This window comes from Malus domestica, chromosome 09, assembly GCF_042453785.1.
Source record: "Malus domestica chromosome 09, GDT2T_hap1".
In the NCBI taxonomy this organism is placed as follows: domain Eukaryota; kingdom Viridiplantae; phylum Streptophyta; class Magnoliopsida; order Rosales; family Rosaceae; genus Malus; species Malus domestica.
This window is the reverse complement of record NC_091669.1, coordinates 19,115,980-19,126,772: the sequence shown is the minus strand read 5'-3', so window position 1 is coordinate 19,126,772 and position 10,793 is coordinate 19,115,980. Positions and strand designations below refer to the sequence as shown.

The window sequence follows — 10,793 nt, the reverse complement described above, 5'->3', positions numbered from 1 at the left end:
TTTCAACTAGGCAACCATCCTGGTTTGGTCATGCCTTGTGTGCATTCTATTTGCGTTCTAAAGGCTTTTAGTTTTAACTTATTGCTACTTCTCACTTTTCTACTTAGACTATGGGTTTTATCCTACCTTGGGTTTTCCCATAGTCAGGTTTTGTGAGTTTTACTACTTATGCATTCTTCCATTTATTTTTAGACTCTCATTTGCTCATTGTGCCAACTAGAAGAGACGACTTCATCAACTATTTATACATCATCACATGAACACCTCATGCACCATCTGTTTGAGTATTCACACACTCAAGGGAAAGTGTTGCAGTCCTAAATTCATTAAGAGTGTGAATGTGTAAATCCTAATAGATTATATATAGGAATCCTATGAGATTCAAAAGATCTTTCCTTGTACAACTTGTATTTCTTGAAGAGCAAGTTTTTCTCTCCCTCATTAATATAAATAAAGGTATAAAGCATGAAAAATTCACGACCTCAAGCCTTTCTCTCTTCTCGTTACCACGGGTTCTCTCCCTCTATTTTCCCTCAAAAAAAAAAGACTACAACAATATATATAATTTCCAACAATGTATTATGCACTTTACACTTCTATCGCAGATTATGATACAGTGCTTGTTGGGAATATAGTTTTTTTGGAGTTTTGTTTTGTGAAGTTGTTCAATACTTATCAAAGTTCCACTAATCTGGGCCATCACTCCTCAAATTTCGGTTTCTTCCATTAAGGATACTGTACTGTACGATACAAAACCGATTTTTATTCTAAGATCTCGGTTAATGCTCTTAACCACTTTGATTATAAACGCTTTACGACCATAAGTCTCTTAAGCAACCATATGATGGAAGTCCAATAAATTTAGAATAAAAAAGCACAAAATTTCTATTTTTATCACTATTTTCTACATTGGTTCATATGCTAGCCAGCTCAACAGAAAATCTTTTGTCCATGTAGAACTACACTCACTGCCAAAATTGATGGTTTTCGTAGAGACGATGACAGATTTCCTGGGTTGCAGAAGAAATCCTAGACCAGAAGGACCCGTTCCACGCAATGCCCCTTGCGTTCAAATCACAGCACAACTGAATGCACAAGACATTCAGATGGAACCTATCAGTTCACTGGTGAGCACTGACTGCAAATATAACGGCCACGAAGGAATGAGAGCCTCGTCTGCAAATTTACAATCAACTCCGTAACCATGGGTATGCATACATTTCTTTCAACGGAGGAGCCTATTATGGTACTCGACTGGAAGATGTGAAGGATTCTCCAAGGCTTCAACCTCCCCGAGAGACGAGGCATAACCTTCTATACTTGGGGAGCTAAGGATGCATCGAAGTTGCGACTACTCTCGGAGTGCCAGGAGTGATGCTAGTAAAGAAAATGCTGAAGGAACATTAGGGTAGATGTTTATACCTGCTTAAACATAGTAAAGAAAAACATTTAGCTAGTTGATTTCTCAATATGAGATATATTCACACACAGAAAAACATGCAGACAAACTACACGATCCTAGATGAGAGGGAGAGAGGGTAAAGAAGTTAATGAATGCATCACAAAGATTCATATCGTACATAAGTATATATTCTTCAAAATTAACAATTAAACATAAGAATCCTCATGCAAAGAGATGAAATAAACCCAGCTTGGGTTACTAGTGTACAAACTGTGAACTACCAAACTACATTGTCCTAAACCTTTTTTTTTTCTTTTTTACATAACAGATCTTTCAACTCCATACAAGCGAAGACATCCTAATTGGAGTGACTATTCAACTTTCAACGAGGGATTTCTACCAATAATGGCAGATAAATCATTTTGAGGTAACTAAGAACTAAGAAGGTTAAATAGTATAGAAGCAACAATAGTGGAAAACAGTTTAGGATTTATGTTAATCAACTTCTGAAACAATCCTCACAGACATGTAAATTTGACTCCCTAAGGACCATTCTGTATTATTATTAGTACTGCAGTCCACCCTACCATGATGTCATGTACATAGAATGACATGTATCGTAAATCTAAGATCAGATACTATCAAATTCATTTCCTGTCCTATAGGCCCCGGTCACTAATGGACTTTCTTATAGTAGGAATGAGAATTTGCATGAATCAATACTCCAAAAACATCCAAAAGAATAGTGCTATCGCAGGCTGATCCCAAAGTTGAAAATAACTTCAACAGGGTCTGACTCTTAATATAACACTAACAGGTTCTAGAGCATATTGACTTTCAGCATATCAACCAAAATAAGAAATTACAAAAATACAGAGTAGGCCAGAGACGAAAGGCTTACCATATGGGGATGCATACTGTATCCACTCACGCCCTCCAGATAGGTTAGTTCTCTTTTGTGCTAGAAAGAACAAGTCTTTGAAATTTGTCGGATAGTTCTTGATAAAGATGAATTTCTGTTGGCTTCACTTGTTTAATTGCAGTTTTTAAATGTTGCATTTTTACTTCTGAGGCATCAAGGCTCTCCTGATAGAATAAATAATCATGGATTAATGAACTGATTCAGAGAAACAAAATTCATGCAATAAAATAAGTAATATTCAAACCTCCATAGCTGCAACGGCTGCTTCTCGGCAGATTAACGATATATCAGCACCAGTACAGCCTTCTGAAAGACGAGCAAGTTCAGATATTGTGACATCAGAACTGCATGGTATCTTGCGCAGATGGATATGAAATATCTCTTCCCGATCAGTCTCATCCGGAGGTCCCACATATAGCAGCCGGTCAAAGCGTCCTGTCGAAAAAAGAATTCTATGCTCAGGGAAATTTTCCAAGTTTTTGGAGGAAAAGAAAGACACTTAAAAAAACTCAACCATCTTGTGTGTAACATGTTACGGGAATGCACCTGCTACCCATGAGGTGGGTGAACGTGTATACAGAAAATGTGTATTTGTATGTGTTTGTGCTGGAGAGGGAGAAGGAGAAGTTGAAAGAGAAGAGAGAGATGTAGAACCTGGCCTCAGAAGGGCACTATCAATCTTGTCCGGCCTATTTGTAGCAGCAATGACAGTTACATTAACTCTTTCATGTAAACCTAATTTTAACAGTATAGATCAAGTCAGAGATTCAATAGCAAAAATGATGATTGCTTAAGTTAGAATCCTGGCTAATAAAGATTATACATATTGTATAAAAAGAAAAAAAAGCCTTACAAACAAAAAAGAGAAAAAGCTTATAATTGTGGATCGAGTAATGTAGAGTTGTTACCAACCATCCAATTCAACAAGCAGCTGACTCATAACCCTATCCGAAACTGAAACTCCATCACTTTCCTTCCCACGAATGGCAGCAAGCCCGTCAATTTCATCGAAGAATATGATTGCTGGAGCATTAGCCCTTGCTTTCGCAAACAGGGATTTCACAGCCTTCTCAGATTCACCAACCCATTTGCTAAAAAGTTCTGGACCCTTCACAGCAAGGAAATTTAGCCCTGCCTCAGAAGCTACAGCACGAGCCATAAGGGTTTTGCTGCATCCAGGAGGACCAAACATCAGGACCCCTGTCGGGGGCTGAGTCCCGATACGCTTGAATGCTTCCCAGTGTTTTTGAGGCCATATTACGGCTTCCATTAACTGATTTTTTACCTCCCTTTGACCACCAACATCTTCCCAATTAACTTTCGGAACTTCAAGTATTACCTAGAAGTTTAAAGAAACAGATTAGAAGTATGAGTAGTTACATGAGTGAAATTAATACGTCGAAAATATGGCACATGATATGATTAAATAATAATAACAGTGAAACATTTGAACTCAAGACGGTATTCTAGAGACAGTAAATAGCTTGTATGTACTTGCAGTTCTTTAACAGCGGTTGGATTCAATAATTTGTACTAAAAGCAAGCCATTTGCTATCTGGTCTTGCATTCCACGATGGCCTCATAAAGAGAAAGAAGAACCTAACTTAATTAAGATAATTTAGGCATACTGGAGCTTGATACACAACATATACTAAACATAAATGACTGCCTGGAAACGTGGAAGTATTAAACTTACCTCCCGCATGGCACTGGGCCTCACTCTCATCCTGGCCTTTTCAAAATCTTCAAAAGTCACTTTCAAGACACATTCTCCTTCAATGTCATTCAGAAATTTATCACCATCTCCATTTGTTCCCTTTAAATGCAAGGATGTCTCTAAAGAAAAATCCAAATGTGAGACAGATGAAGATCTGGAATCTGAGTAATCCATCGTTATGTCTGTCGTATATTTTGAGAAACCAGGTACATTTAGACCTTTAGAACAATCTTCATCAGCAATAGATGTTTGGTGCAAACAATCATCAGAGTATTTCAATTTGACATAACGTCTAAGACAATTGAAGGCTGCTTCATTACAAAGGGCAGCCAGATCAGCACCGACGAAACCATGTGTAGCAATAGCAAGATGTTGAACTTGCTCATATGAAAGAGATTGCTCCATTTCGCCGATAAGAGAATGAAGTATCTCCAAACGTTGATTGGGAGATGGCACACCTGAATGTCAATTTTTAAAACAAAAATAATAATTACATGTTGTTCTGGTATTTGTACTAACTACCTTTCTCATAGGCCGGTGTGGATTGCTCTTCTACTATAAGCGGGTTATTACAAACTAGAAAGTTAGAAACCAATTATAATTAAATATAGATTGTATCAATATTACAAGATAAGGGCTGTGAGATACTTTTTGGGTAGTGGGAGCAGGTCAAGTAGTTCATAGGGAAGCTTTGTTGTTTAAGCGAGCAGTTTCATTTCTTTTTTATTTATATCACAAAACTATTTTTGTCCAGATATAATTAGGTTTTAAATGGTCACGGCAAAAGGGAAGAGAAAATGGGCACAGAAGGGAGAATCCCCTTTTGAGTAGCCTTGTATTTGTATATTTCTTGCTTAAAGATTTTAGTGTAGGTTTGGTCTAAGAGCTTGTGTGTTGAATCCATTGGTATACAAAAATATTTAATGAAAATTCATTTTTTTTATCTAGATCCACAAACCCTGTGTAGGGTGTGGATGTCTTTCTCCATTTAAATAATTATTTAGACATTATTCAAGAACATTATTCAACTTTAAGCAGTCTCAAATCAATAGGGAAAAAATTAAAGGTCCAATGTGAACAATCTATTTAGGCAATCTAAAATCAAACCCAAGGAAGTTAATTATGACATTTGCACCTGAGCCTAAAACAAGTATGAAGACAACCAGAATTCCCATCAGTTTGTCAAACCTCTAACAGACCAACATATTAGATGGATACCTATGGTTTTCTTACTAGAATAACTCCGGAATTATTTAAAAAGGTTTTATATATGACAAAATACAATCAACACTACAAAAAACTTCACATTACCTATTTCAATTTCCCTGTCAAGTCTTCCAGGTCGTCTGAGTGCAGGCTCAATGCTATCAGGCCTGTTGGTAGCAGCAATTACAAGTACACCTTCTGTTCTACTTACACCATCCATCAAATTCAACAGTGTAGCAACCATTCTTTGAGATAGCTCCTCACCTCCTTCTTTCCTTGCAGGTGCGATAGCATCCAGCTCATCAATGAATACCTATGGAAAGAACTAATTAGAGAAGACAGTATAGATATGTGTATTGAAATAACTAATTTCACGAAGGCAAAATCGTGGTAGCATAATCAAATTTATTAAACCCCATTCCTGCTTATATAAGTATGTACCTATAAAACCACAACTCTTCATTAAAGATCTTAAACAGTACAAGATACGTGAACAAGGAATCCACTTCTAAAATAAACTGAACATAAATCTGGAGCAACACCTCAATCCTAGGGGAAACCATCAAGCAAAAAGAATTCCAACGAGCTACAAAACAGAAGCTTTCCAATCTGACAAAATAACAGAAAAAGGATACTTCCCTAAATTCCAAAGTAAGTCTGCAAAAGGGATTCTTGCTTGCATACCTTATTTATTAAACAAAACCTTCTAAGTTCAATAATTCTTTATTAAGTATTCAGCTGATTTATGGCTTAGCAAAATTCCTCAAAGTTAAAGCTTCGGTGATAATTCTTTATAGAAATCAAGCCCTTGTCTGCTGTAAAATCATAGATATTTGGTATAATTCTAGGAGAGCACCTTTTCCAGTATTTAGTTACATTCTACAAGCATAAGATGGCATTTGACTCCATGCTATTTGAAAGTTGCACATAAGAGAGTCTGCAAGTGCGTGTTAGGTTTTAATATACAAAAGTAATCAATAATATTAAATCACTTTAGATTCCAAATTTAATAAGAAGCATACAATTTTCAGTGACAAATGCCAAAAGATAAAGAATTAAACAGTTGAATGACAGTGCATAATTTTATTTGTATGTTTGCATCATTTAAAACTTTAAATAAGTTCTAACCAGAAAATAATAATGGACCCTTAAAATACAAGGCATGAAAACTGAAACAGAGAAGAAACCTAACCACAGAAGGTGCAGCTTGGCTAGCTGATTCGAAAACTTCTCGCAAAGCTTTCTCGCTTTCTCCATAGTATTGACTCACAAGTTCAGGTCCATTGACAGAGAAAAAGTTAATGCCAGCATCACAGGCACATAATCGAGCCAAAGAAGTCTTTCCCGTACCAGGAGGACCATGAAGAAGCACTCCCTTTGTAGTTCGTAAACCAAGACTAATTAAAAAAATATATATATGCATAAGTATATGTACTAAAAAAGACTGGTTATAACTTATGAACACGCCAAAACCAGATGTTTCATCAAATGAACATGTAAATTGGTTAGCTCGTGGAAGACAACAATTACATTTCTTATATTTTCCATTGTTCAGATATATTTCCTACATCCAAATCATTCGATATATACATCATAGGATATTCTAATACCTTAGTAGTTAGAAATTTTATCACTGGTGGCTGACAGATTCCACTTAGATTGAATTTCTTTATGAATGGGGGAGCACACCATTAACTGGTTAGTACAATCTTATAATTACCTTGAACATGTTAATAGCCTTTATATCAAAAGTATATAACCCCCCCCCCCCCCGCCCCCCGCCACAACCATAAGTATTTAAATTAAACAAGAAAGAAACAAATAATGTGTGAAAACCTCAAAAGTTTAGCATCACACGAAAACTTCACTAAAAATATTAAGAAACAAATAACATGTCATATGACATACCTTGAGAAAGTGTCCATAGAGGAGGAAAATATGATGTCCTTCAAAACTGCATATTCTTTAGAAAGACCCCCCAATCTTGAAATGTTATCTCCTGTATTAGCGGCAGGATCATTACATTTGGATAGATTTCTTCTCTGTTGAGTTTTAGATGCTTGGTTTGATGGCAAATGGAAAGATAATTTTGTTTCTCGCTTCACTAGAAAAGCATCATTTTCATAGCCCACTACTTTAGAAGCCTCATTTAGCAAATCTTTAGCATCAAAGTTTGACAAACTTTTAGCACGAATCACTCGGAGTAAACAAAGTTGTGAGAGCATTGGGATGGTGACAAAATTTCCACAAAGTAGACAGCGAGAATACAACCATGTAGTAGCACATGTCTGCAGAAGTCTTTTGGTACTGTCAACCCCTAAAACCTCTTCAACATCAAAAGAATTAACAGATGGCACATTGGGAATGGTTACACCTGCTACTGACTCACATCGAGGTGAAGTTACTGGACTAGTACTAGACACACTTAGCTTTGATCGATTCAATGGTGTCTTAGGAGATGCAGCCATTCCCTTTTCAGAATAATGGTAAGATTTTTCAGCGGAAATGTTGACAGAGGTATTGTTCATGGTTAATCTATTATTAGAAGGAACAATCTCCAAAACTAACTCCTTGCAGTCGTATACTGAGAGGCAATCAACTCCGGTGCTATGTGGTTTTCCTGTCTTACCCAGAAGACCAACTCCAAACTGATTTTGTACAGAGTGGATGAATATTACCCTACCTGATGGAGGACAACCAATTGTATTTGAAAGATTTGAAGACAATAGCACTTCATTCTTCGTAACCTGAGATAAAACATGAGCCACTATAATTCCAAACTTCGGATTCCCAAAGGCAGGAAAACATATCAACTAAACAACAAAGGTTTCCATAACAAATTGTACCAAACTAATTCGATAATTTTTCAATTTTTTCTGACCCTAACTACATGATGCCATTTTCAAAATTCAACATTATAGTTCAAACTAGAAAATCACCATAGTTTGGAAACACCCTTGGGGAGATTAGTAGTTAGGTATTTACCGTCAAGAATTTAGACACGTACTAGTGTCATATGATTTACACTGTATTGCATAGTAATGCATCTCCTAAACATATTCTTTTTCTTGAACCCGTTTTTCGCAATCACCATATCAAATACGGTTCCACATCATAGAAAGAAAAGGAGGAAAAAGAGTAACCCAGTTGTTATTCAAACCTTAGAAGAAGGAAAAATTGTAGCAAGAGCAAAGTAGTTTCCTGCTTCATTAGCCAACTGCCCACAAGAACCAATCCCAAAAGTTCTAGCACATTCATCTGCTAATGAACAGAGAGGAAACCCATCTGAATATCTACTCTTCGAGCTCGGAAGCGACACCTGACAATCAAACCAATGCCGAAACACCGAAAATTAAACCCAAATACAAAACAAAAAAACACTCGTTTGAATTGCTTTGCCAAACGAAAAGGCGAAAACTTTACCGAAACAATGGAGCCAGGAGTGAAGGAAGAGGCGACCATGGATGGCTCTGAGAGCCAAATTTTGCAGCTTTTGGGGTCGTCCTGAACGTCGGCGACTCGGGCAACGAAAGCAGACTTAGCAATCAGAGATGGGTATTTGATCGAAGCTTGTTCGATGGAGCTCGCAAAACCCTCTTCTGTTTCTCCGAAATCAAGCGACCCATTTGACGAGAAGTTGTCGGAAGAATTCGATAGCCTCGATTGGGTCTTCGAATGCTTCTTTCCTTTTGCAGAAGGCATCTGCAGATAGTGGATACAGTACAATACTAACAAGGTTGATTGTTGTTCGGGAGACGGTGTCAAAAGAGTATGGGTCTTTCGAGTTCAAATGATCCCGACGGCCGGAAGTTCACTTGGCAGCAAGAATACGAGTGGTTGGCGTGGCGGTAGAGTCAAAACCTTCAACTGGGTTGGCGGCAGAGGGAGAACAGGGGGGAAAGGGAACTGATATTGTCGGGTTCTAACTTTTTTACTAGGTTGAAAATACCCGGTTGTAACTTAAGCTAAGTTTAAATAATAGCTTCGTCCAAAAAAAAGTTTAAATATATCTCCAAAAAAAAAAAGTTTAAAAATATATATATATATATATATATTTTTTAATACATTGATATTTTTACACTAAGGGAAGAGTTTGGCTAAGCCACATAATGGGCAACCTAATTTGGTATCGAATTTTCCATCCACGAGATTCGAACCTAAAACCTCTCACTTCCACTACCAGACCGTACTACTGAGTGACAAAAAAAGTTTAAATATTAGCTGCTGAGATTTGATCTAACAGCTAATTAGACATCTGCATTGACATACTTCTACCTTTATCTAAAAGAATATGATATAGTGCAACAAAAAAAGGGTAATTCTCAGAGCAGTTCCACCGGACACAAAATTGCCCAGCACCCTAACAATCTACTCCAGCCCACAAAACAGCCTGGCACCCAACCCAAGCCAGGCAACAGACCAGCCCATTTCGGACAGACCCAAAGGCCGGCCTATTTAGCTGGGGCGTGCAGCACACTCGCGATTGGGAGACAAGGGTGCAGGCGGCGAAGCCCGCTTGTCAGCCCACTTGTGTTCACCCAGATTAGAGCTATGTGGCCCTCCTCAATGTCGTTGGATTTCTAACAGCTAGTTTTTGTAGACCGTTGGATTTCCAACGGTAAAAAAAAATTAAATTTGACTTTTAAAATGGACCGTCTGATTCACATATCAACGGTCCACGTTTTTTTCACAAAATATTTCATGTAAATAAGTGTTTGTTTATATTGAAAATAAATATAATTACATCATAAATTACAAAATAAAATGACATATGTATTATGAAATATTGAAACATAATGAAAACATGGGGAACAAGCATATAATTTGTCTTCATTTTAATATTCAACAAGTTTCTTACAATTTATTAAAAAAATTGCAAAATGATAGTTATCTATTTTCTGTCTAAGTGAGTCGGAACATAAGCGGGTGTTTAGGCGTGTCTGGGCGGGCTAGGGGGGTTGCCTAGGGAGTTTAGGTGGGCACCTCAGAAGGTTTAGGGGCCATTTCTAAATTTTCAAACGTATAGGCATTAATTGGAGCAGTGGCCAACCGCCTAGCGCCTAGGCAAGGCCTAGACAGTGCCAAGGATTTTTAGAACAGTGACTTAAAGTGATAATTCTATGACACTTTCGTACATCTGTTGAGTTATATGTTAAAACAACTATTAACTTGTGATGTGGCGACCACATGACAATGACTGAGCGCCATATATCAATCTTGGACCCATATAGATATTAAAAAAAATTAAAAAAGTGAGCATTGGGATGCGGACTCACTGCTTTCCCTTTCCTTCTCCTTCACCATCCCTCATTCCTCCTCTCTATTCGACAACCACCAATTCTCTATTTCTTCTTCCCTCTTCAAATTAAACCTCCCGTCAAAACCCAGAAGCCAAAAAAGTGTGGCAGCTTCTCTTCATTTTCCTTGGCGCCTCCATCTTCCCGTCAAACTTCACATCAGGTCTTGTAGTAGTTAAATACAACAAACTACCAACAATCTTCCTATATAAACCTTCATCGGCATTCTCACTACCATCAGATTTGCAT

General features: G+C 37.3%; 1 protein-coding gene across 2 annotated transcripts; it reads right to left on the bottom strand.

The window, feature by feature from the left end:
* Nucleotides 1–743: 743 nt before the first annotated feature.
* LOC103443834 (calmodulin-interacting protein 111) lies at nt 744–9,223 on the bottom strand. Of its 2 annotated transcripts, XM_017334624.3 has the most exons (12): nt 8,671–9,193; nt 8,408–8,566; nt 7,931–7,994; nt 7,156–7,246; nt 6,440–6,644; nt 5,353–5,560; nt 4,021–4,499; nt 3,237–3,663; nt 2,979–3,059; nt 2,569–2,759; nt 2,304–2,488; nt 744–1,422 (listed from the first exon to the last, which is right to left on the bottom strand). In XM_017334624.3, the coding sequence occupies exons 1-11, from the start codon at nt 8,947–8,949 to the stop codon at nt 2,348–2,350; spliced, it is 2,325 nt and encodes a 774-aa protein (XP_017190113.3). In that variant the 5' UTR covers nt 8,950–9,193; the 3' UTR covers nt 744–1,422; nt 2,304–2,347. The 2 variants fall into 2 exon arrangements, with proteins under 2 accessions (XP_017190113.3, XP_008380953.3); XM_008382731.4 differs by having other exon boundaries at nt 7,156–7,994; nt 8,671–9,223.
* Nucleotides 9,224–10,793: the final 1,570 nt, after the last annotated feature.

Bases quoted from the DNA above. Each gene is read 5' to 3' on its own strand.
- LOC103443834 (XM_008382731.4), bottom strand. From the start codon at position 8,949: ATGCCTTCTGCAAAAGGAAAGAAGCATTCGAAGACCCAATCGAGGCTA. The intron at 5,561-6,439 runs GTTAGGTTTCTT...TTCTTTCCATAG, and splicing joins GCCAAGCTGCACCTTCTGTG to GTATTCATTGATGAGCTGGA. The intron at 2,760-2,978 runs GTTCTACATCTC...TTTTTTCGACAG, and splicing joins TAGTGCCCTTCTGAGGCCAG to GACGCTTTGACCGGCTGCTA.